The sequence below is a fragment of the Podarcis erhardii genome, assembly GCF_964252035.2.
Source record: "Podarcis erhardii genome assembly, chromosome: 7".
Classification (NCBI taxonomy): domain Eukaryota; kingdom Metazoa; phylum Chordata; class Lepidosauria; order Squamata; family Lacertidae; genus Podarcis; species Podarcis erhardii.
In genome coordinates, this window is record NC_138511.1 from 18801490 (window position 1) to 18828221 (window position 26732).

The 26732-nt window shown below is 46.4% G+C and overlaps 1 protein-coding gene across 4 annotated transcripts; it reads right to left on the reverse strand.

Annotated features, from left to right (window-relative positions):
* Window positions 1–7122: 7122 nt before the first annotated feature.
* Window positions 7123–26584, reverse strand: H6PD (hexose-6-phosphate dehydrogenase/glucose 1-dehydrogenase). 4 transcript variants are annotated; one of them, XM_081870919.1, is made up of 5 exons: window positions 26471–26584; window positions 21658–22305; window positions 16870–16987; window positions 11304–11573; window positions 7123–10879 (listed from the first exon to the last, which is right to left on the reverse strand). In XM_081870919.1, the coding sequence occupies exons 2-5, from the start codon at window positions 22285–22287 to the stop codon at window positions 9519–9521; spliced, it is 2379 nt and encodes a 792-aa protein (XP_081727045.1). In that variant the 5' UTR covers window positions 22288–22305; window positions 26471–26584; the 3' UTR covers window positions 7123–9518. The 4 variants fall into 4 exon arrangements, with proteins under 4 accessions (XP_081727045.1, XP_081727043.1, XP_081727044.1 ...); XM_081870917.1 differs by lacking the exon at window positions 26471–26584 and adding an exon at window positions 23904–24028; XM_081870918.1 differs by lacking the exon at window positions 26471–26584 and adding an exon at window positions 23931–24022 and having other exon boundaries at window positions 21658–22326.
* Window positions 26585–26732: the final 148 nt, after the last annotated feature.

Consider the following 26732-nt stretch of genomic DNA (forward strand, 5'->3'; position numbering starts at 1 on the left):
AGCTGCCGGGCCCAGCTCCTCCTCTTAAAGGAGACCAAGAGGGCAGGGCGCAGGAGGGGAGGGGCCGGCCGATTGCAAAGGACTGGATCCCAGCGATGCAATGCACGCACGTTTCCTTCCCCGGGAGTAAAACGCCTATGGGAATCGCACGGGTTCATCTTTACGCGTCAGTTGGGAATTGCAGCATATGTTGAAACAATCCCGGTCTATGAAAGGCAGTGCGGTGCACTGGTTAGAGTCCCGGGTTCAAATCCACCCCCCTCGGCCATCAGGGTTGTTATGTGGGGATGAATGGAGGGGGGGGGACCCATATGGGCCGATTTGAGCTCCTTGGGAGGAAAAGGTGAGATAGAAATGTGATAAATGAGTAAAATAAATAAAGGACGCTGAAAGCACATGGCTCCCTTAAAAAAAACAAAAACCCCACTGGGAACTGTAGTTTGTTAAGGGTGCTGGGAAGTGTAACTCCGAGGAAGACTACAGTTCCCAGGACTAGGAGCTGGGAGGCCTGGGTTCAAAATCCCTCACTTGGCCATGAAGCTTACTGGACCTTGGACCGGCCACTGCCTCTCTGCAGGGTTGTTGTGGAGATTAAATGGGTTGGGGGAAGAACCACGCCATCCTACTTTAGCACTTTGGGAGAAAAAGGTGGGATAGAATAAAGGACTACGAGTGCATACTCCAGGGGTATATTGGGACTACAACTCCCACCGTCCCTGAGTACTGGGCATGCAAGCCGCTGGGGTACCGCTAGGCGTTCGGGAGCCCGAGCAATATCGGGTGGGCGCCACGCTGTCCATCCCTGGCGTGGGCGATAGTTGCTGTTGTTTTCATTCTATGCAAATAGTTACAGTTGTTTTTTCAGAGATGCAATTGTCGTCGAGGTGTTTTTGTGGCGGAAACAACTGGTCTGAGATGTTCCGTGGGAAACGATTCACAGAGGAAATTGATAGTAATTAACTGTTTTCTGGATGGTATTCTTGCGTGGCGAGCTTAATTGCTTTGATGAGATGCTCCGTGGGAAACGATTTTTTAAATGAGATCGATAATAATAATCGCCGTAGTCACCGTCGAAGTCATCCGAAAGGGCACACCCTTACGTGGGAATAAAGGTTTTAGGAATGTAGGCGCTCAAGGTAGGTTCACAAGGCGCATAGAACTAAGCCGATTTACTCGGGAGTAAGCCCCGCCGTCGCGTTTTCGTGGAACTTGCCTCCAAGTTACCAATGCAGATCGGGTTGCAGTCTTAAGATCGGATCCAAGTAACTTCTACTAAAGAGTAGACCCGTTGAAATTCATGGCATCGGCTTATTTATTTACTGCATTTATAGCCTACCTTTTCCTCCAAGGAGCTCAAGGTGGTGTATATGTGTGTCCCCCATTTTATCCCCACAACAACGCTGTGAGGTAGGTTAGGTTGTGAGGCAGCAGCTGGTCTTCGGTGTCCTAATTCAACACTCTAACCACTACACTACTCTGCCTCAGGACCATTAATTTCAATGAATCTACTCTGAGTATACCAGCTACTTAGTACAATTGCAAAGCATGCTTAACTGAGTGTAAACGCCCGCCATTGAACTTGATGATGGGCAGTTGAGGATCGAACCCATAAGGAGCAAGGCTGCAATACAGTTCAGTGCATGCTTTTCTTGGGAGCAAATTCTTTATAATCAATACAACATTTACGTACAGGTCAGCTATATATAGACAAGAAGGTTGAGATCCAATGATGCACCCCTCCCTGGCAGTAAATTCTATGGAAGTCAATGGCACTTGATGCTCAGCTATGTTTACAACATACTCTTAGCCATGTTTACGTAAAGGTAAAGGGACCCCTGACCATTAGGTCCAGTCGTGACCGACTCTGGCGTTGCGGCGCTCATCTCGCTTAATTGGCCGAGGAAGCTGGCGTACAGCTTCCGGGTCATGTGGCCGGAATGACTAAGCCGCTTCTGGTGAACCAGAATAGCGCACGGAAACCCCGTTTACCTTCCCGCCGAAGCTGTACCTATTTATCTACTTGCACTCTGACGTGCTTTCGAACTGCTAGGTTGGCAGGAGCTGGGACTGAGCAACAGGAGCTCACCCTGTCGCGGGGATTCGAAACTCTGACTTTCTGATCGGCAGGTCCTAGGCTTTGTGGTTTAACCCACAGCGGCACCCACATCCCTAGCCATGTTTACTCGGAGGTAAAAGTCTCTCTGTGTTCAAATGAGGCTTACTTCCAAGGAAAGACCTTAGCTCAGCATTAGCTTTGAACACAGAAAGTCCCAGGTCCAACAATTCTGTGGGCCAGGAGAAAAAAACTGTGGTGATTCAGGTGCATTCTGCATGTGCTCAGAGGTACGGTAGTCTTTTTGCATTTGCTGGTGCTGAGCTCTGGTACCGAAAAGCCGACCAGGAAGTGGGTGAGGGAATAGCACTCTTTTAGTTCTCCTTGGAAAAGACAGGGACAGTTGCTCTCAACATAAACCACCTCACAGGGTTGTTGTAAGGATAAAAAGTAGGAAAGGGGGAAGAGACAAGTGTGCCACCTTGAGCTCCTTGCAAGAAAGGGAATATGAATGTAATAAATAACTGCTCAGCTCTGAAAGCTAAGCAAAGCCTCCATATATAGGAGCAGTATATCTCAGAGAACCAGATGCTAGTGGAACACTAGGTTTAAAACTAGCTGTCAGACAGGGAGACTCAACTCCAGAACATAGAAAAGGAAGAGTAAATTTCAATCATGAATGAGAAACCAGAGGCAAGGCTGCAATCCATATCGGACTGAAAGAGGGTGTCAAGCTCAGTAACACTTATTATTGAGTAAGCACATTTAGGACTGATTGCTCCTTACAGGGCAGAGCTTCCTGATCAGAAAGCATCATTTCCAGAGTGTGTCTTGATTTCCAGCACCTTCCTCTGGTAATCGAACCTCTGGTTTTTCATAGACAGTTACATGGTGGCATACCATTCCCTTGCTACAAAGACTGGAGGTTAATAGTGTGTGTGGGGGGGCTTGACTGATGTTTCCATCAATAGGAGCTAATGGGTAGGAGATGGTCTCCTGATAACTGGGGATCTCTCTGTTTTGGAATGAGATGCCCATCCGAGCTTGGGGAAAGTGGCAACCCTGTCAGAGAGAAGGGTGCAGGGATATGTGACAATCAGCAGTTGAAGTTTGGGAGAGAGCCAAAGACTCTGTGTGCAGGCTTTGGCGACTTGCAAAGTTGTATGTATAGCAAATTTTACAACAACAACAAGAAAAGCTTTTAAAGTCTCGGCCAAAAGAAATCAAACTTACATAGCACACTGAATTACTTGACATGCAGGAAAGCAAGGAACAGGTGACAATATTCAGCTCATAAAATCCACCCAGCTGTCTGTGCATGTTGATTTGCACAAGCTTATGCAGGTACAGTGGTACCTTGGGTTACAGATGCTTCAGGTTACAGACTCCGCTAACCCAGAAATAGTATCTTGGATTAAGAATCTTGCTTCAGGATGAGAACAGAAATCGTGTTCCAGCAGTGCGGCAGCAGCAGGAGGCCCCATTACCTAAAGTGGTGCTTCAGGTTAAGAACAGTTTCAGGTTAAGAATGGACCTCCAGAATGAATTAAGTTCTTAACCCGAGGTACCACTGTATTGAGTTAAATTGTCTTTTTAAAGACTCTAGCCCTCTGCAATCTTGTTTATTCTTCATTCTTTTAAAAGCATGTTCTTTTCTGCTCTTCTGCTAGGGAAGGAAAAAGGCTCTCAGCGTGGTTTACAAATATCAGTAATGGCAGCCCGTGAAAAAGGCAAATTCCATGCTAGGGATCATTAGGAAAGGAACAGAAAATAAAAATGACATTTCACAAATCTGTGGTGCAACTGCATTTGGAATACTGTTCACAGTTCTGGTCCCCTCAACTCAAAATGGATATTGTAGAGTTGGAAAAGGTTCAGAAATGGGCAAGCAGAATGATCATGCGGGTGACCCTCAACGCAGACAACACGGAGCCAGCAGGATCAATGGTCTCTCTTGAAGACCTTATTCTAATGGTCTCTCTTGAAGACCTTATTCTCTGTATTACATTCTATACAAGATCTCAAAGTAGCTGTTTTACTACAAAGGAATTTCAGAAATAGACTGGAAAGAGAAGCTGCTGAATTACAACTTATCACCAAACTTAAAACCATGGAGAAATCTGGTCTGAACAAAGACCTTGGATTCTTATTTCATTATACATGACAAAGCCATTTTTCACCTTTTCACCCCTTGCTTTTTCCTGTAAGACCTATTGCAGTCGTTAAGAGTCGTCAACAGGCTCATCACAGCTATCTGCCAATCACCCATTCCCACCACCCTTCTGAGTAATACCCCTCCCCACCTTCTCACTATATAGAAGGGTCTGGAAACTTCTGTTTCAGTGTATCTGAAGAAGTGTGCATGCACACGAAAGCTCATACCAAGAACTGACTTAGTTGGTCTTTAAGGTGCTACTGGAAGGAATTTGTTTTGTTTTGAAGACCTTAGTTTTTTCAAGTGGCGCCACCTGGTGATCACAACAGGTGGCACAGTGCCTCTTGCATCCTTCCCGCTGGGTCACGCCGGCCTGTTGACATCCCTTTACAACACAGTTGGGAGAACTCCCTTCTTCACATCAGCCTTGGACATTCTTTTCCCTTGGTTTATGTTGTCAGAAGAGTGGGTTGTTGGGAGAATATTTTGCTTTTATCTTTGGATGAAGCAGCAGGGGGGCTGCCCAGGCCGTTCTGTTCTAGGAGACAAGAGATTGATTGCTCTGGTTGCACCATAAGAAGGGGATACATTTGCTGTTCTCCAGTCCGCTAGGGCCATGACATCAGAGAGCACTGCTGTGTTATTGTGACCCTGTGGGTCCTCAGCGCATGGGCACAGATAAGAGCAGCAGCTTGCGTGCGGAGGGGAGGAGGCCAGAGTCACTGGGCTGACGGGAAAACGAAAGCTCATTCGGCCCAGACATTTCCTAGAATGCTATCTCAGAACAGCTGGGATCCCTCTGACCTTCCCAATTGCTAGAATAGGGCTCCATCTGCACTATACATTTAAACATTTTAAACAACCATGGTTCCCGCCCCCCCCCCCCGGAATTCTGGGAGGCTGTTAAAAGTGCTGAGAGTTTACCCCTTTCCCCACCCTCACAAATACAACTCTCAACGTGGTTTAACCATCAAGGAACTCTGGGAGGGGAATAGGGCTCTCCTAATAACTCCCATGGTTGAACAGTGTTCTCGAAGCTACCAGCATGAGTTTGACCAAACTTCGGGAGGCAGTGGAAGACGGGAGGGCCTGGCGTGCTCTGGTCCATGGGGTCACAAAGAGTCGGACACAACTAAACAACAACAATAACTCCCAGAATCCTTAGCAAACCACAGTTCCCAGGATTCTTTGAGGGAAGCTGTGACTTTGTAAGGCCTGAAAACCAGCTGACAGGTCACATGACTTAAGTTTTAAGCAGTCATGGCCTCACCCAAAGAATCCTGGGAAGTGTCATTTACTAAGCGTGCTGAGAGTGGTTAGCAGAGGAGACCAGCTATTCCCCTTAACAGAGCTGCAATTCCCACAGTTCCCCGGGAAGAGGGACTGACTGTTAACACTCTGGGACTGTAGCACTGTGAGGGTTTAACAGCAGAATGGAGTGGTGGACTCTCCTTCACTGGAGGTTTTTAAGCAGAGGTTGGCTGGCCATCTGTCACCTGTAATCTCTGCACTGCAGAGGACTAGATTGGATGACCTTTGGGCATCGCCCCATGAGGAAAAACAGGAAGGTGCCACACACCCCTTCCCAAGCCTTGCTTACTGGGGTTGCACGGTGGCAGCTTCCAGTGAGATCTCTCAGAGCTGTCACAAGATCTTGGTGGAAGTCGCTGCCTACAAATCTCTGAGTCTATGTGGAGGAATAGGGCTCTCTTTTCAGCCCTCAGCACCCTGCACCCCCTTTTAAATGGTTTTTTTAATCAATGCACACATAAAATGCATATATTTGCACAATCAGAAAAAAATAACATATTCAGTCAAAACACCGGTGATGGAAGAAGCACCCTTAACAAAACACAACTCCCAGAAGCCGTGGCTGTGGGAAAGCCAGCAAAGTGAATGCGCTGAGTGAGCTTTTTGTTAGTGGCTTGGGCTCCCCAGGCTGTTTCAACACCAGCATGGTTCCCTTAAGAGAGGGGCCTTCATTCAGGTTACTCATAGAATAGAAGAATTCTAGGGTTGGAAGATACCCCCAAGGGTCATCCAGCCCAGCCCCCTGCAGCTCCTACTGTCAGAAAGTTCTTCCCAATGTTTAGCCAGAATCTCTCTTTTTTTGTCATTTGAATCCATAGGTTTATGCTTAAAAACATTTTTGTTTAGGCGAGCCTCTCCAGACACGTGGAATGTTGACAGGAGTTCTAATTGAATTTCATTATTTTCTGAATGTTTTAAATAGGCTAAAGTTTGCATTAAAATGGACATATTTAGTGAAAATAACCCACAATGATGCATTAATTTGGGGGAAATCACTTTGCAAAAAAATGTACAGCTGTACCTTGGTACTCAGAAATTTTGGCTCCCGAATGCCACAAACCTGGAAGTGAGTGTTCCGGTTTGCTAATGTTCTTTGTAACCCGAATGTCCAACGGGGCTTCCATGGCTTCCAATTGGCTGCAGGAGATTCCTGCAGCCAATCAGAAGACATACTTTGGTTTCTAAACATTTTGGACGTCGAACGTACTTCTGGAACGGGTGCTGTTCCACTTTCAAGCTATGACTGTATATTAGGTGAAATTGCACACAAAAGTGAGGAGAAATTCACACTAAAATGTTGATGGATTTTCTTGAGGATTAAAAAAAAATTGCAAATCGATGCAGAAATGTGAACTGAATTGATTGGAAAAATTGTAAGTTGAGAGAACCAAAACACAGAGATACATCCCTGGTTAAGATGTAACCCACCCTATGATCAGTGGAACTGATGAAAGGCAGGATATTAACCAAGGAAACAAGCAAAGGAATATATTACTGATTGTTTTCTTTTTGAGGGAAAACAAATACCAAAATATAATGACATTTAAAACATTTTTCTCTTCTTATTGCAAGGGTGAGACTTTTATTTCTTAAAAAAAAATCATTTATAAAATTTAAAAAGTTTTATTTCCAGTGTTCACTAACAAAAACAACTTTTTACATGAGACGTAGTAAAAATTGTGTCATTTAAGCAATTGTAGAGGGCATTCCTACCCCGTAAATGTTTAAATACAGCAGTAGTAGTCAAAGCCGCAGCTGGCTTGCTGAAGGAAATCTGAAGAGCCTCTGTTCAAATCCCCACAGAGTTTGATAGTATTTATAGAAGACACATCTCTTATACTAAAGCAGTAATTCCCAAACTTTGATGTGGAAAAACTGAATTAATCAAAGAGAAATCCCAGAGCAGGTGGCTTCAGAGGAGGTTTCCTGCTGCATCTCTGTATGATATACTGCTCTGGGGGAGAGAAAAAAGGCCAGCCTGTGTAGGTAGGTACACCTGCCATGGTGGAATTGCTTTATCCCATCACTGCCACCACAGAGAGGGGCTTACAAGGGGGGCTGCCTGTCGCATCTCTGTATGAGCTGCTGCTCTGAGTCTGCCTCTTTTTCAACCAGACTCCTGAAGGAAGGGAGGGAACACGGGCTCCACTGAGAGTGGACAGTGGTTGCTTTTACGTACTCTAAAAACAGCCACTGATGGGAGATGTACTCCCAACAATGGGAGAGGGCACAGGTCCCCCCCCCCCCAGCTCTAGGCAATGAAATTCAGGTCGCATCCACACCACATTTCTTATGCACAATTCCTAGTGGTTCAGCAATAAAACTGCAGCACATTTGCAAAGCTGGTATGGTTTCAGATTGGATTGGGGGCCACATGTTGAGATTCCTGCCTTGCAAAGCATTGGGCTACGTGACTCTTGGAATCCCTTCCAACTCTATGATTCCATGGCTTCTCCTCAAAAATCCTGGGTACTGCCATTTGTTAAAGGTGCTGGGAATTGTAGTTCTGATATGTAACCTAGCATTCCCAGGATTTTAGAGGGACCGTGTGCTGTGTAAATCATAGAGTTGCAGAGCTAGAGGGGACTCTGAGGGTCATCTACAACCCCTGCAATGTAGGAATGTATGGTGTGGCTGCGATTTGCGTTCATGCAGTCCTATGCCACATTTTATGGGAAAATCAGTAGGAACACAAAAGAGACTTCGAAAGCCACTATTTTTTTTAAGCCTAGTTTAAAAGAAACTCTTAACAAGAAAAAGTGGAAAACTCATGTAACAGCACCACCTTGTGGCAGAATCTAGTCGTCTTTCCTCTTTTTGCCATTCTGCTTCGATGCTAGGAACTGGCTTTGACATCCACCACCCTGCAAAGATGAGAAAATCCCCTAGGCTAGCACCTCAATGCAGCATTGAGCTAGGCTCACCTAAGGACACTGAAATTATCAGGCGTAGGAAAGCTTTCCTCCTCCCTGGATCAGGCTGCAATCCAGCTTTCACAGGAGGAAACAAGGTTTTTGGGACGGCTGGTGTTTTAATACTCTGCAGGAGGACTTGCTCAGTGCAAAGTGAGATCTCAGGTTGTGCAAAAGTTCATGAATTTGCTCAGTGCAAAGTGAGATCTCAGGTTGTGCAGAAGTTCATGAATTTGCATATCGGCTCCCTTTGCATGAATTATTCAGAAGAGGAGTTGTGGGTATGTTTGTATACCAGCACAGTGCGTGTGTATTTGTGCACGTGTGTGTGCGCGCATGCACACACACACACACTATCTTTTATATATTTATATCTATATATGGAGAGATGCACCGTGGAGCCATTTACCAGGAGCCAAAACCTACAAATTTCCAAAGGGCTATTTAAACAAAGATTTCCACTGTGGATGTTTTAGGGCATTTGTGAGAGGCAGATCATTTATAAGACCCCCCTCCTTTTCCTCTAGAAGAGAGGGGAAAGTGAGGCACACAGCAGTGAAGAGACTTGAGCATGGCAGAAGAAAGAGCCAGGAGGACATCTCGGCTCTTAAAGCCACCACTCATAAGCTCACCGACGGAACTCACCGCCCCAAGATGTGGGAACAGGCATCAGCACAGACAGCTTTAAAAATCTCAAACAAAACAGGATTAGACAAATCCCAAAGGGTAGAATGGGTTGATCAAGGGCTATGAGCCATGATGTCTAAATGGATCCTCTGCGCACGGTGGCAGTGTAGCACATTAGGGACATACCTGAAGGCCTTGTCACATCCTGCTTTTAAGTTTGCGGGCCAATGGTGAAATAAGGCCAGCTGTTGTCAGAAGTAGCAGGTTATCAGACAGGCCTTGGTCTGCAGATCTTTCTTTAAACAAAAATAAAAATACAGTCTCATTAACAGCCAGTGGAACTCCCTGCCACCAGACAGAAGAATTTTCCTGAAGACAGCTGCAACAGCTGCCCAATATCCTGAATGCCAAGACAGGCAAAGGGGGAGGGGGAGGAGGTGAAGGCAGAACTACCGGGGCATCATCCAAGCAGTGCCTCATAGTCCACGTACCATGCTATCTGGCCAGAGCTGGGGCTGACTCCGGAGACGGGCCATTTCTTGGGTTCGTGCCCCACCCTGCTGACTACTGTCACAATGTCATGCTTGCCCTTCCCCATCACCAGCACCGACACCCGCTTGGCCTTGTTGATGAGCGGCAAGGTGAGGGTCATGCGCTGGTGCGGCTTGACTGGGCTCTCGGTGAACACCACGCCCTGGATCCCCTCAAGGCCCACGGGTGAGTGTGGGAAGAGCGAGGCCGTGTGCCCATCGGCACCCACCCCCAGCAGCACCAGGTCGAAGCTGGAGTTGGTCACCAGGGCGGCGATCTCGTTGGCGTACAGCTCGGGGCCCTTGTCCTCTTCCACGCAGAGCCTCCGGTTGAGGTGCACCGGCATGGGGTGGATGTTGAAGTAGGGGACTCGGATGTGGCGGAGCAGCTGCTCATGCAGGGTGCCGAAATTGGACTCCAGGTCAGTAAGAGGGACGCAGCGCTCATCCACCAGCCACAGGTGGGTCTGCCTCCATGGGAAACCGTAGTGACGCGTAGCCAGCTGCCGGAACAAAGCCAGGGGGCTCGACCCTCCCGAGAGCGCCATGTGGAACTCCCCGGACCTCCGGACGGCACTTGCCGCCGTAGCTTCGATGTCCGATGCCAGCCGGTTGATCAGTTCCTCCGACCAAGCGGTGATCAGCTGGCTTTGCCGAAACCTGGACTGGATCGTCTTGTACTTGTCCGGGGTTTGTTTGTCCCTCGCGTCCATCAGTTCAATGGTCTCTTTCGCCACGAAGGACACTTCCCTGCCCACCATCTCAAAATCCAGGAGCTGCTCGTTCTCCCGCCCCCCTGGGTACAAACGCGGGACCTGGCTAGACAACCCGTCCAGTAGTGGCGTCCAAAACGCCCAGGATGCCAGCAAGTTCTCCACAGTGATGAAGGACTCTTTCTTGCCAGAGTAGATCCTGGAGATCAGGACTGAGTAGGCGTCCCTCTCCGCTACGGGGACGTAGACGTAGTAATCAGAGAGGGGCTGTCCGAAGATGCGCAGCTGGGGGCGGTCGCGGACTTCCTTCCAGCCGCTGTCTGGCATGGTGGGCTTGAAGAGGTTGCGGCTGACCAGGATGGCGGGCGAGTTCAGCTCTCCCTGCCCGATGTGGAAGATGATCTGCCTGGGCTTGCACCGGCTGCTCTCGGGGTCCCACATCGTTTCGTTCTGGGTGCAGTAGGCCTGGTTCTTGAAGAGGATGCGTACATAGCTGATCCGTTCATCCAGGACTTTCCCGGAGGCGAGGATGAAAGGGACCCCTTCCCAGCGGAGGTTGTCCAGGTGAACCAGCACACCTGAAACAAAAGATGCAGAAGTGTTGTTATTATTGTTATATCGCAACTGTCTTGGTTGTGGGTCCTGGAAGACCTGCTCCCTGACTCAGTGGGCTTTCCCCAACCGGCCTGACTGACTCCAGCTACAAAAGCTGAGGCTGCTGAACAGACTCTTGGACTGGCATATAGCTTAGGCCCAGGGGCTTTTGTTAGGGGGTGAGGTTGTTGCTGTTAATAGATATTATTTTTTTATATCTTTTATTTTAGATACAAAAATTACTGGGTGGGTGGAGAAGGGCTCGTGCACTTTTAACAGGGAATTCCACCAAGTGCCGCTTAACAGGCAAGCGGCTATTAAAAGTGCCAGAGCCCCGTCCTCTTTTGCACCTGGGGAAGGTGTTTTCCGACTTTTGCACTTGGCCACGCTTACCCCCACTGGACTTACCTGCGAAGGTTGGAGTCCTGCTGAAGTAGTCCTGCCCTTTCTGAAGCTCCTCCCTCACGTGGCTGTTGTATGCCACGTACTGGCCAATGACGGCGCTGGTTATCTCTGGGCTCTGCAGAGACGTGAAAGCCTGCAACTTGCTCCGGATGACGTCTTCGGAGCTGCTGATATTTGCTGGGAGCTCCATGGCAAGGAACATTAAGATCTCGGTGAGGTGGTTCTGGTGGATGTCGCGGATGACCCCGTATTTTTCATAGAAGCCAGTGCGATCTGAGCACCAGGGGTGGGAACAACAACAACAACAACACATAAATGATGCCCAAATAGCAAGAGAAGCTTGGCAACCCACTGGTTTATTTATGGGAAGGGCTGTAGCTCAGTGGCAGAACTTCTGCTTTGCATGCAGAAGGTCCCAGGTTCAATCCCTGGTATCTCCAGGTAGTTCAACCTCCTGCAATGCAGGAATCTCAACTCAATGGGCCCTCCTTGGATGCAATGATGTCTCGGATTATACTACTCCATGTAGATCATGCTTCCTCAACCTCGGCCCTCCAGATGTTTCTACAACTCCCATGATCCCTAGCTAGCAGGACCAGTGGTCAGGGATGATGGGAATTGTAGTCTCAAAACATCTGGAGAGCCGAGGTTGAGGAAGCCTGGTGTAGACAATACTGAGCTAGATGAATCTATGACTTCAAAAATCTTTACCCCTGAAATATACTCAGAGTCGCAAAGTGATTTCATGCTCTTTATTCAGCTCATAGTGGTGAGGAGGAATGAATGAATGTCCCCTCAAAGTATCTGCTTTATATACATTATTTACACAATGGGCTGCACATGATTGGCTAATTCCAGGATTCTACTGTAGGCCAATCAGGTTGTGGATTCACTTCTATCTGGAGCATGATTGGGTGGTTCCTGCTAACCAATCATACTGCTGCATTGTTCTAGGACCAATCAGACTGCTGCATTCTGAATCCTATTGTTCTAGGACCAATCAGACTGCTGCCTTTTGGAGCCTATTGTTCTAGGACCAATCAGACTGCTGCAGTTTGGATCCTATTCAACTCAGTACATAACACCCCCAGTGGGTATCTGTCTCAGATTTGAACTGATTTTATTACGTGTTGCTGTTTTAAACTGTTTTTGTATTTATAATTGCTTTGCTAATTGTTTTTAGATATACAATTGTTGTTAACTCTTTTCATACAAGCGACTGATGTACACATGCTATTATATTTTAAATTGCTTTGAGATGCCACAGTGGAAGCGATTCATAAATGAGATTTATAATAACAATAGCAACAGTTTGTAGAACTATAGAAATTAATGGACCCATTAATCATGCCCATTAATATCAATGGGCCTACTCAGAGTAGGACTAACATTGGAGACAATCCATTGATTCAAAAATTGAATCCAAAATTCAGCTAAGTTTTGGTCAGAGGAGGCCCACTCAAATCAACAAACATGACCAAGTTAGGCCCACTAATTTCAGTGTGTCTTCTCTGAGTAAAACTTACTTGAATACCTTCCAATATTCCTATGCTGCCCAACAATTAAAGTTTCCTAAGCAGCTAACAATAGAGATTTTTTAAAAAATGAATTAAATGCAAAATCATTTACAGTGGTGCCTCGCAAGACGAAAAGAATCCGTTCCGCGAGTCTCTTCGTCTAGCGGTTTTTTTGTCTTGCGAAGCAACCCTATTAGCGGATTAGCGCTATTAGCGGCTTAGCGGCTATTAGCGGCTTAGAAAAAGGGGGGGAAGTGAAAAAAATCGCAAGACTCGCAAGACGTTTTCGTCTTGCGAAGCAAGCCCATAGGGAAATTCGTCTTGCGAAGCGCCTCAAAAATGGAAAACCCTTTCGTCTAGCGGGTTTTTCGTCTTGCGGGGCACCACTGTAATCTAGAATTTAGGAGATTGGCTGCCTCTTAACATGGCCATCATGACTATATTAATTATTATTATTATTATTATTATTATTATTATTATTATTATTACCCAGTGAGCTTCATGGTTGTGTGGGGCGTCAAACCCTATTCTTCCATGTCTTAGTCCAACATTCAACCCACTACACTATGTTCACAAACCCATCCCCCATGAATGTATCCAATCCTTTTTTAGAAAAACTAAGTCATGAATGTGTTACTGTAACAGTGGCTGTGGAAATGCCATACATTCAAAGCACACGCCCCTCAAAATAATCCTGGGAACTATAGATTGTTAAGGGTGTTAGGAACTGTAGCTCACTGAGGACTTAACTACAGTTCCCAGGATTCTATTGTGGGGGAGCGTTCTTTAAATATATATTGTTTATGCAGCCAAAATTTCCCTACTCCAGCTGAGAACCTAAGAAGTTTTAAGCTTCTGCTGTGCATGTTTGCAAAACACAGGCAAGAGACCTGTTCACCCGTGGGCTGCTACTGAGCTCCTCGGGAGGAAGAGCCAAGCAGAAATGAAACGGAACAAGAATAAATTGAAATAAAATTTAAATGTCAGACTGGCTGGAAGGAGCGAGAGGTCCTGCTCAGCCTCATACTGCAGTGCCCTTGAGAGGTTACAGAAAAGGGTTAGCTGCAGGCCTTCCTTTCAACAGCCCTGGCTGGCTCATATCTTAGGCTGCACACATGCATCCCTTTAAAACACTCCTCCTCCAAAGAATTCTGGGAACTGTAGTTTACCCATTACAGAGCTACAATTCCCAGCATTTTAAAACTACGGCTCCCAGGACTCAGTGTGTGGTTGTGCTTCAAATGTAGGAAGTAGGAGCCATTCAACTTTACGCAGAGTAAATCCATTGATGTTAACAGACATAGCTGTTCATTTCAATGAGTCTACTCTGATTAAAACTGAGTGGACAACCAGTACACAACAACACCTGGTGATCAGGTGTGATGCATATGTTGGGGGGGGGGGGAAGAAGTGGGAGGAAAGAAAGGCAATTTATCTCTAGGAGAACCCCCTCCCTCATTTCTCCTTGGTGCTCAGATGCAGACGATCTCTCTGCAGATGACAGTGCGACACTCTACCTTCTTAAAAACTTTGGAACCGAGAACACCCCATCTCCTTCCAACCCGGCGCACATTCATTAGCGTAATCAATGCTGCACACACATTTTGGCACAGGACCTGGGCAATGCAGGCATCACTTGAGCATTTGGGATGGGGGTGGGGGCTGGTGGCAGTGGGCTGTCAGCAAATGAAAGATCACCCCTTGGAAGTCTTGCAAGGGGGAGAGAAATAAGGAGACAGCCTGATGGCATTGGGTTAAAGCCAATGCTAGACCTACTCAAGAGTAGACCCACTGAAATCAACTGCCACGGCTCGCTCAGGTCTGTTCATACTGAGTAGGTCTCAGCCGGCGACTATTCCCTTTTTTCTCAACCAGGATGCAGGGAGCAAACGGGAGTTTGCCAAACCACAACAACTTTAAAAAGAAAAGAAACATCACTCAAGTATTTTTTTTTTAATAAGGCAATGGCTAACTGGCACGGCACCCCCGCTGCAGGGAGCGAAGGGTGGCCAAGCGGCTGTCCCCAGAACGGAGGCAGGCGGCAGGTGCAACCGGCGCTGCGGAAGTAATGCAGCAGCCACTGCAGGGAAATTGAGCACAGCTGTGTCCTTGAGTTCATGGGGACGTGAGGCCTGGCTTGTCCTGACGGAGCTGAGAATGGGGTCGCAAGGAACAGGGCCACAGCCAGCTTCTAGGGTGGGGGAAGCCCTGCAGCCTTCCCCACTCCTCAATAATACTAGCATGGAAGGTGGGGAGGGGGCTTCATTCAATGAGGATTGATTTGCAGCCCAGGGAAAACCGCATTATACCGACTCGGGCGACTTGTGCATTGGGCATGAACACAATTATTATTATTATTTATTATCAGCACCACCCATGTATTAATTTCCCCCTAAGCCCCCACCGTCTCAAGGCAATTCACACGTGAGAGCCAGTTTTCCAGAGTGGTTAGAGCGCTGCACTAGAACCTGGGACACAAGGGTTCAAATCCTGCAGTGAAACTCACTGGGTCACCTTGGGCCCCTCACAGTCTCTCAGACTAGCCTACCTCACAGGGTTGCTGTGGGATGAAACCACTGTCATGAGGTGATGTACATATCAGGTAATTCAAAATACAGTGGTGCCCCGCAAGACGAATGCCTTGCAAGAAGAAAAACTCGCTAGACGAAAGGGTTTTCCGTTTTTCGATGCGCTTCGCAAGACGAATTTCCCTATGGGCTTGCTTCGCAAGACGAAAACGTCTTGCGAGTCTTGCGAGTTTTTTCCCTCCCCCCCCTTTTTCTAAGCCGCTAAGCCGCTAATAGCCGATAAGCCACTAATAGCGCTAATCCGCTAATAGGGGTGCTTCGCAAGACGAAAAAACCGCAAGACGAAGAGACTCACGGAACGGATTAATTTCGTCTTGCGAGGCACCACTGTACACTGGTACTTCTTTTGTGTCTGTGAGTATCTTGTGCTTTATTCTTGGCCTCCCCCCCCCCCCCGGATAAACTTAGAAATTTCCTTCTGCCATCTTTTGAGGCAATCATCTTTCACCATTACTGGGACTGACTGGAAAAGAAATAGCATTTTTGGCAAAACATTCATTTTTACTGCTGCTATTTTTCCTAGCAAGGAGAGATTCATTCTGCTCCATATTTCTAAATTTCTTTTTACCCCAAACCACACTTTTTCATAATTATCTTTGTAGATATTTTTGTTTCTTGATGTTAAACATACCCCTAAATATTTGACCTTTTTATGGACTTCTATCTCAATAGTTTGCTCCAACTCTTTTTTCTCTTCTTCCTTCAGGTTTTTAACCAATAATTTGGTCTTATTCCTATTCAATTTAAATTCCTGCCGCTTCCCCAAGTTTCTGAATATTTTCTATAACTCGGGGGGGGGGGGGAGGCCAAGAATAAAGCACAAGATACTCACAGACACAAAAGAAAGAGGCAGTTTAGCTCTCCCAGACCTTAAATTGTACTACGAGGCTGCATGTTTGGTTTGGATTAGGGACTGGATAAAACTGGAAAAGCAAGAAGCATTGGATTTGGAAGGGGGGGGAATGATGAAGATGATATGTTATGATTATCTGTTATATTGAAATTATTACTAAAAATCATTTTTTTTAAAAAAAGAAGACACATTCCAGATCTGCAAAGGGTCCCCTTTCCCATGGCCATATCTGCATCAGATATTTAAAGAGCCAAAGCATCCTGGCAAGTGTAGGGTTTTGGTTTTTTTAAGGGTGCTGGGAACTGTAGCTCTGTGAGGGGTCTCTTAACAACTCCTAGAATTTTGAACAAATTGCAGTTCACAGGATTCTTTGGGAGAAGCCACGGAAAGTGGTATAAAAGTGCCTCCACACAACACATTTAAAGTACACGGCTTCTGCCAAAGGATTCTGAGAACTTTAGTTTGTTGAAGGTGTTGTGAACTGTATCTTTGTCATGGGTAAACTATAGTTCCCAGGATTCAGAGAGGGGCCTGTTTTATTCAAATGTGTGAATGTAACCTCTGACTCTCGAGCTACCCCTCCAGAGGACTTCAAATCAAGACTCACGTACTCTTCACATCCACTGTCTCCTTCAGGACAATTTCCACCCTTTCAACATGATGCCGGTTCCAGATCGGATCCAAATGGTGTCGGTTCTGGTCTCGGAACGGTAAGATGTGAGCCACAGCCTTTGGGGAGGAAATAATTGAGATTAAAGGGTGGAAAAGGCAGGGGAAGACAGAAGAGATTTTTTAAAAAAAATCAAAAGCAGAGGGATAAATGTTTAATTGCTTCTGGGGACTTGGCACAGAATATAAATAAATTACTGCGACAACTACGGAGATGATGGGCAATTCCACACCACAGGAAATTCCACACCGAGAGCCAGTGTGGTTTAGTAGTTAAGAGTGTCAGACTAGGACCTGGAAGACCAGGGTTCAAATCTTCACACTTGGCCACTGGGTGTGACCTTGGACCAGTCACTGCCTCTCAGCCTACCTCACAGGGTTGGTGTAAGGACTAAATGAGAAGCAGGGGAAAGTCACGTAGTCACCTTGAGCTCCTTGGGAGGAAAAGGTGAGATATAAATGCAAAGAATAAAATGAACAGATAATAATTTCAAATAATAGTTTAAACTATGCATTGCATGAAGAAAGTCCTTTCTTTCGTTTGTCTTGAATATCCCAAAATTCACCTTCATTGGATGGCCTCAAATTCTAGGAAGATGAGAGAGAAGAGGAGAAAAACCTCTCTCTCCATTTTCTCTGCAGCAGGCATAGTTTTATGCATCTTACATTCTTAGAAACCTCTACTGTGTCCCTAACAATTTTTCTAAGCTAAAAATACCCAAACGTATTTCATCATATGTGTGTGTGTTGCCCTTTAATATCTGATTCAGCATGGGGTGGGGTCCTGATATTTTAGTCAACCAACAAAAAACAAGTTAACATTTCAATGCACTGTTGCCCTCCCATAGCCAAACATTGATTGAACTGAAATATTTTATTTTTGGAGGTGGAGATGTACTGACCCTCCCAAAAACACCCAAAATTAATTCAAAGCTGTATTTAGATTTTATTTTTACTTTGGTGGGAGGAATGCTGGTAGAGATTTTAAATCACTACCCTTCCAATAGTATATAACTTTACCTAACATTTAATTCAGATTTTGAGGGGGAGAGGAAATCAAGGTGCTGGAATTTAGTAGAGGAGGGGAGACAGAAAATTGGCAAATGGACAAAACTCTGAAGGTTTCATCTGAAAAAGCCTTTACCTGCAAAAAATAAATAAAAATGTACACACACCACACACTTTTGAATTCCCTGTGGACTCAAAAGTGGCTGAATCAGACAGATGCTGTGAAGATCTAACCCCCTGCCTCCCCAGGGGGGTTGGAGTTGCTGAGGTAAATATTCACATTACCAATGCAATATGGCTGTGGTTGGAGGGTTTCTTTTTAAGCAGGGGGATATCTCTTTCTTGAAAACCGAAAGCACAGCACATGGCCTTAGGGCCTTTCAAAATGGACACCTCAAGGCCCTTCTCAGACATCCAGGGTGCATTTCTTCCTCAATTGATGGAGGCCTTGGCTCTATAGATGCTGTTGGAAACAGTCCTGGCTTCCCTCAGGGAATCATAGGAATTGTAGTATTTAAGGTGCTGAAAGGAGGACCCCCCCCCCACACCATTCCCCTCACAGAACTAAAATTCCAAGTTTCCTGGGAAGAAGGACTGGTTGTTAAACCATTCTGGGAAGTGTAGCTACGTGACGTGGGGAAAGAGGGCTCCTCTCAGCACCCTTAACAAGCCACAGTTCCCAGGACTCTTTGTGGGGAAGCCATGACAGTTTAAAGTGGCATAATAGTGCTTTAAATGTATGGTGTGGATGAGGCCTCGAAAAAAGACAGTCAACCCGTGTTGGGACTATACCAGTTCAGACTGCAACTGGAGGGCTACATAAAAAAATGCTCCCACAGAGTGATGTAGGCAGGCGGGGGGAGCCTCCCCCCATGTAGAAAGCTAGCATGTCAGGAGCTTGGTTCTGCTCAACATGTTAGATATTTGTGTGGAGAGAATACTGTATTTTGCCATGTGCTGGTCACCGCCGCGTAACAGTCTCACACCCCCTTTTTGGGAAAGGAAAAATCGGCACAAAAAGATGTGACCGCTATGAGGCAAAATGCTGCATGTTTGCCTGGAAAGTCCCCACCTGCAGTCCAGTCCGGACACAGACGGACTACTTCTGTGAGGATTATTCATTCAGACGTACATTCAATTTATGGGAATGCCTGCGGCCTGAAACCCCAGGGAGCCACTGCCAGGTAGGCCTATGGTTTGGATAGCTGGCTAGGAGAACAAAACAAAAGGCCTGTGTGGTATTATCTGTTTGTGTGGAACATGGTTGACACGTGAAAGGTTAAGATACACCTTAATGATCTTTGTGTGGAACTTCGGCTGCATACACACAAGACATTTAAATCACATTCCACCCCCTCAAAGAATTATGGGAACTGTAGTTTACCTCTCACAGAACTACAATTCCCAGAACCCTTAACAGACAGTTCCCAAGATTCTTTGTGCAGTGTGTGTGTGTGTGTGTGTGTGTGTGTGTGTGTGTGTGAGATACTTTTTTGATATATGGTATGAACGCAGCCTCAGAATAAGGCTATGTCCTTGCAGGGAAAAAATATATAAATAAAATTTATAATTGGGAATAAAATTAGAAAAATGCTGATACCAGACTTCAAATTTTGGGGTTTAACTGCATTAATACTAGCCTGCGTGACAATAACAAATACCTGATTACCACTATCCAGAATCTGCTTCCTGATCCAAGGAATAAAAAATCCTCATCTTTCACTGGCGCCACAGTGACATATCCCCCCCCCCCACCGCCCATTTTGTTACTGCCTTGGAGCTAAAGACTTTGCCCCCTTGTAAAGCTGCCTGATCAAAAAACAAACAAGCAAACATAAAGGAGAATTGTGCGTGCTCCACATTCCTTATCAAATTAAAAGCCTCGTTTGGAAAATCTGGCGCTTGGCTGACTCTCCGTTAGCGAGAGTGTGGAGGGCGGTCGGCGGAGGTTGATGACTCAGCGAAATTGAGGTTTCTGACCTTGGTTGGGAAATCAGGTGAATACAGCTTTGCTGGTGTGGCCAGTTTACAGCAGTGGTGGGAGCTAATAAAATAACGGGCCATTATTACTTGGGTGGGGAAACGCCTTCGTCTACAGCAGCAAACTTTTTCAGGCGACCTCCCCCTTGGGGAGTTAAAATAAAAACTAATCTCCAGTGCCCCCTACCTTACTCTATAAAAAACAATATTCAGCATAGCAGTTTGCGCAACCCTCTAAGGAAGATAACGGCGCAAGAAAATTCAAAACAGCAACGATTAATTTCGCATTTGCTCAAAACCCAGGTAAAACTATTTCGTTTAATTAATTCAACAAAACGAATGGCACCAGCTTTTCAAAGTCTGAGTGTCCTTTACACCTCCAGTGCCTCACTGCTTCCCTTTTGCCTTAGAACCCCCCAGGTAATTCCACCACACACATTCGGAGCACTGGTCTACAGCTTTATTTCATCACGAACGCATAAGAACATAAGAAGAGCCCTGCTGAGTGAGGCCAGTGTCCCATGCAGTCCAGCATCCTGTTCTCACAGTGGCCAGCCAGGTGCCCCTAGGTGAAGCCCTCAAGCAGGACCTGAGCACCAGAGCACTTTCCCCACCTGAGATTCCCAGCAACCGGCATTCAGAAGCATTGCTGTCCCTGGCAGCGGAGGGAGAACATGGCTATGGATAGCCCTATCCTTCAAGAATTTGTTTCATCCAAGTTGGTGGCCATCACTACATCTTACAACATTGAGCCCTGTGGGATCAGGCCAATGACCCATCCAGCTCAGCATCCTATTCCAACCAGATGCCCTCCCAAAAGCCCACAAGCAGGAGCTGAGTGTGACAGCACTGGTCATTTCCAACAGCTGGTATTCAGAGGCACAACAAGTCCAGCATTCTGTTCTCTTGGTGAGCAAACAGTTCCCCATTGGAAGCCCCATCCATTTGTATTCCTAGCAACTGGCATTCAGGGGCAGCCTGCATCCAACAGTGGAGGTCAGGATTAGTAGCCACGGATGCATGGAACTGAAGCCCACCTTAGCCCAGGGGATAGGGAATTTGTGGCTCTCCGGGTGTTGGACTCCAACTCCCATCAGCCCTGACCAGCAATGCCAAAGGTCAAGGATGATGGGAGTACAATGACATATGGAGGGCACCATATTGACTACCCCTGCTTTATTGTTTTATTTACAAATCCAGTACTTTTGAGGAATTTGACTACTTTGTGCTATTGCACATGTTGATTCAGTCTTGCTTTTTTCCAGGGGGGATGTTGCCAGCCTCTGCTCACCTGCCCCAACCACCCTGGGCATGTTTTCCAGAAGACTAAGGTAAGAAAGTCTGTTTTAGAACATCTACTTTGCAAGTAGAAGGTCTAAGTTTCAATCCCTGGCATCTCTAGGTAAGGCTGAGAATGTCCCCCTCCGAAATCCTGGAAAGCTGCTCCCAGTCAGTGGCCAATACTGAGCTAGATGGTCTAATTTGGGACAAGGCAGCTTCCTATGTTCCTATGCCTTACGGGAAGATCTGTAGCTCAGTGGTAGGGCATCTGTCTTGCACACAGAAGGTCCCAGGTTCTATTCCAAATGCTTCCAGGTAGGGCTGGGACAGAACCCTGTCCAAAACTCTGCTTCCAGTTTGTGTAGGCAATACTGATCTGGATGGACCAATGGCTTGACTCAGGAAGCAGCTTCCCATGTTTACCAAGTTATATCCCCTCCAGCTTTCACAAGGAGACTCACCTGTTTGCCAAGGTAGTGGTCCACCCTGTATATCTCCTCTTCCCGGAAGAAAGTCCTTAGCTCATCAGCCAACTCCTGGGCTGACCTGAGATCATGGCCAAAAGGCTTCTCCAGCACCACCCGTAGCCACAGCCCTGGCGGCGGCCTGCAGCTGCTGTTGATGTGGCGGGCAATCTCTGCGTAGGCAAATGGCGGCACGGAGAAGTAAAATATCCTGCCCGCTTCTTCCATGCCTTCCTGACTTAGCGTGGTCGTAATCTGCCGGTTTAGGGTGGCATAGTCCTCTGCTGTCTTGAGCTGGTGGTAATCTGTCAGTCTGATGAACTGGTCCTTTAGCACAGCACACCTGTTTGGGGGTACGTCTGAGGGACAGGCCAGCCTCTTCAGCCGTTCAAAGACCAGCCTCCGCCCTCGCTCAGGCTCTGTCTGAGCGGCCCCATGGAATGTGAAGGAATGCCCGTGGCTCACCTCGTCCAGGTACAGCTGAAAGAGTCCTTGCCACAAGTACTTATTGGCAAGGTCTCCTGTGGCACCCAGGAGGACCACAGAGATGTGGCCACGGGACTCTTTGGTCTCAGAAAAGAGGACTCCCCAGAGGAAGATGAGGGAGAAGATGGCTCTGAAAAGCATCTTGGGAAACACAGAGAGCTGGAAGGAAAGTTTTAAAAGCTATGATCATTTCCTTTCATTTACCTAACAGAAATTTGCATGCCACTTGATCATAAAAAACCTCTAAGCGGTTTACATAAAATAAAAGTTATCAGTAAAAGTCAGAAGTTAAAACAAGTCTGCCTAATGTCACCCCCGAAATACATACATACAATCAGTTAAAAAATAACTGTCCATGTCCATTCATAGAATCGGAAGGGACCCTGAGGATCTTCTAGTCCAACCCCTGCGATGCAGGGATACGCAGCTGTCCCGTTTGGGGATCAAACCTGCAATCTTGGCATTATCAGCATCACGCTCGAACCAAGCGGGCTATCAATATAAAATTAAACTTTAAGGATTGTAGTAACCAACTCAGTCCTATTCAGAGCGGACTCACTGACATTAATGGACATAAGTGATTATTTCCTTGCATTGATATTCCACGGGGGCATACATGGTTCTCCCCCTCCTCATTTAACCCCCCCCCCAAACAACCCTGCAAGGTAGTTTAAGTTGAGAAGCAGTGATGGGCTCAAGGTGACCCAGTGAGCTCTACAGTTGATTGGGGGATTTGAACTCTGGTCTCCAAGGTTCTAGTTCCAATACTCTAACCACTACACCACACTGGCTCTGGTGTGAGGAATTTTTTTCAAAGTGTTTACTCTGGGTAGGATTAGTTTTGCAAACAAACCTAATAATGTATCATCCTCTTGATATGTTGGGGGTTTTTTAAATGCACATTTTCCATTCAGCTCTCAGTAATACCTCAACATGTATTATGGCTTTGTAAGCCGCAATTTTAAGATTTTAAAAACAAATATATCTATAAATAAAACTAGTTATTACAAAAGCACCCTTACGACCCCAATTCAACCTCATTACAAGGAATCAGATCCCCCTAATCAGGGCACACTGAAATATCCTACAACTTAGGGAAGTGGGGTGAGCTGCTTTACCCTTTTTGGTAGCAGTATATAACAACCCAGGTAAGGTATGGAACGTGGGTGGTGCTGTGGTCTAAACCGCTAAGCCTCTTGGGCTTGCTGATGAGAAGGTTGGTGGTTCGAATCCATGCAATGAGTTGAGCTCCCATTGCTTGGTTCCAGCTTCTGCCAACCTAGCAGTTTGAAAGCACACCAGTGCAAGTAGATAAATAGGTACTGCTGTGACAGGAAGGTAAATGGCGTTTCTGTGTGCTCTGGTTTTTGTCATGGTGTTCCATTGCGCCAGAAGCGGTTTAGTCATGCTGGCCACATGACCCGGAAAGCAGTCTGTGAACAAACGCTGGCTCCCTTGGCCTGAAAGCAAGATGAGCACCCCATAATCACCTTTGACTGGATTTAACCACCCAGGGGTCCTTTACCATTTACCTATAACAATCCAGGGCCTGCCAGATGTTATGCACTACAATTCCCATCAGCCCAATAGCAGGGGCTGATGGGAGTTGTAGTCCAAAACTTCTGGAGGGCACCAGTTTGGTGAATGCTGGTTTAGGACCAGAAGACCTACAACTAGCTGTGCTCATCCTCCCCTACCTTCTAAACAAATGCCAATCCAATTCATTGCCTTTTGCTGATCTTGCCATATAGACTTACCTAAGCCGTGGAATACCGGTAAGTCACCTGCAGAGGAACCAGCTTCTTTCTAGTTCTGCTGCCTTTATGTCTTCTAAACTTGTGAGAAAGAATTTGCAAAACCAGTCTGGCTGCCGTGTTCAGCTGTAAGGTAAACAAAAGACTACAGAGATAAGCAACTCCCAACTTTTCCTGGTAAGACTAGACCCCTCCTATTCCCAGTGGGGGGGGGCGGGAATAGCAATGCATATATTCCTCTCTCCTTATACCACCCTGTTTTATATTCACCATGGCTAACATCTGTCCCTCTCAGGGTGCATGGGATTGACTGCTTGATTTGATTAATTAATTAATTAATTAATTACACTGTAATTTGTTTGTACAAAAACAATACCCCCCCCCCCAGTTTAAAATACCATAGACTGTTTAATTAGCCAAAGACCTAGGAGAAGAGGAATGTTTTTGCCTGGTGCCTCAAGATATGTAATGAAGGTGTCAGGGGAGACTCCTTGGGGAGAGCATTCCACTGCAGAAAAGGCCTGTTCTCGTGTTGCCGCCCCCTGGACCTCTCATGGAGGAGGCACATGAAGATGGGTTTCAGGTGATGCTTGCAGGGTCTGAGCTGGTTTTGTGGTCCTGAGCTGGTTAAGGTACACAAGGGTTTTAAAGAGGCACACAAAAGTGCTTTAAAGAAATAATTTGGGTTGCTTTATAAAGACACAGTTTTTATTATGTAGTTTGTATTCTCATTTTGTATTTTTATGTTGTGAACCTCCCTTTGGTCTTCAGATGAATGGCAGTATACAAATAAAATATACCATGTAAAGTTATAGATCTCAGTGGGGAGAAGATGGCAGCCCTAAACCCAGCCTTGTAAATAGCTCTGTACAAGGTCCACAGTAAACCTACACTAGTCCCTTGCAGCTTGAAAGAGTCAACTCTCAAAAAGCTTCCCTGACTGGTTGCCTAAAGCCAATTCTTACTTGCCAGAGAGGAGAGTAATGATTTGAACCACACTTGAGCTTGTGGTGTCAAATTAATATCTACAAATGTGCAAAGTATGCCCTGATAAGTGTGTGTGTGTATGTGTGTGTGCGCGCGCACGAGAGCATTTTTCTTTTGCTGATGAGACCACAATACCAGAGATGGATCCATTCAACTCCTTGGAGCAGATTCAGCAGCTTGAAATGCTTCTAACATATTCCTCCTCCCACCAGAAAACTCCCTAGTTACACAACACCCATCCAATTGCACAAAATTCACCTAGCTGTTCCAACAATATTTCTTTATCTGTGCCCAGTTGTCATGCAAATAAACCCAGACTATTTGAGGGGAGGGGAAGCTGATAATTTGCTTAACCGCTTCCACGTCAGATTGATCAAACAAGGAAGTGTGTGAGTAGCACTTCAACCATCATGTGAGCAAAAGCAACTGGAGCAGTCTTGTGGGTGTATTGCTTGGAATATTATTTCTTGGAATAAAATCCCAAGGATAGGGAATCTTAAGGCCTAATATGGCTTTCCAAACCTCTCTGTATCGTCTTTGAGGTTCTCCTCAGGCCATGCACCACCCCCTAGTCTCAGGCCACACTCTCAGCTAGCCCTGCACATTCTAGCTTGTGCATGTTATTGAACTGTGACTCTTGCTGAACTGGATGGAGAGGGGTGTTTGTGTGTTTGCATGGCTGGGATGTACCATTCTGCACAAAGGTGGTGCCCATGAGAGGCCTCGAGCCCAGCAAGGCTTTCAGTGGGTTGAGGTCTTATTTGAGTGCCAGGGAAAGCCTTGCTGGGCTTTTTAATCTAGGCCAGAGGTGAGAACCTGTGGCCATCTGTATGCTGTTGGGATTCCATCTCCCATCAGCCCCAGCCAGCGTAGGCAACAGTCAAGGATTATGGGGGTTGTAGTCCAGTTTTTAAAAAAGCAAAAGCAAGAGAGGTAAAGCCACATGTTCCTCAGCCCTGATTCAGGTCACACCAACACCACAGGTTTAAAGCAGCCATATGCCACTTTTAACAGTCATGACTCCCCTCCCCTCAAAGAACCCTGAGAACTGCAGTTTGTTAAAGGTGCTGACCTCCCAGAACTACAATTGCCAGAACCGTTAAGGAACTACAGTTCCCAGGACGCTCCGTGACCCTGTAGAATGACCCGGGCAAATCCAGCTCTGTCTTGATTAAACGGCTAGGAGTTTTATTAGAAGCAAACCCAGGCCAAGGCGAGAAAGCTTCCTGATTTGACCACGGTGCACTTTTTTTTTTTTTTTTTTTTGCCATGCTCCACTGCAAGATCAGCTGGTCTGGCGCGGCGGAAGGCCAGATCTGGAGGCGGCTGCCTTGCTTGCATTTGCAAAGAAACAGTTAAAAATAAACTAAAATCTCGTCTCCTGGGTCTTTCTCCAGCAGGCTCAGAACGAACCTTTTTCTCCCAACGGCGCAACGCAACACTTTCAATTTGCAATGGTGCAACCAGGAACCTGTTTAGCGGGCGATGGGGGTGGAAGAGGAGTGGACTTGATTGACAGTTCTGGACCGCTCCCCCCCCCTTCCCATTTTGCTGTAGGTCCAATGCTGATCCAGGGCACTCACCTCCCTCCCACTGGCGGCGTGGAGCCCCCAAAAGCGAATTTTGCAGCAAACGTGAAGCACGCTCTTGATCTGGTTTCCTTGGAAGGGCAAGAAGGCTCCTCCTCTTCCAAATGACAAGCAGGTTTTTTTTTGTTTTTTTTTATAAAAAAGAAAATATTTATGGTTCGCGTTGCACAAGCGCAGGCAGTTGTGATGCGGGAGGGAGAGTTTTAGATGCCTACTCGGAAGTCAGTCCCGTTAAGTTCAGTGGGGTTTACTCCCA

Bases quoted from the DNA above. Each gene is read 5' to 3' on its own strand.
- H6PD (XM_081870916.1), bottom strand. The intron at 11,574-16,869 runs GTACGTGAGTCT...CCTGGTGCTCAG, and splicing joins GGAGACAGTGGATGTGAAGA to ATCGCACTGGCTTCTATGAA. The intron at 10,880-11,303 runs GTAAGTCCAGTG...CTTTTGTTTCAG, and splicing joins CAGGACTCCAACCTTCGCAG to GTGTGCTGGTTCACCTGGAC.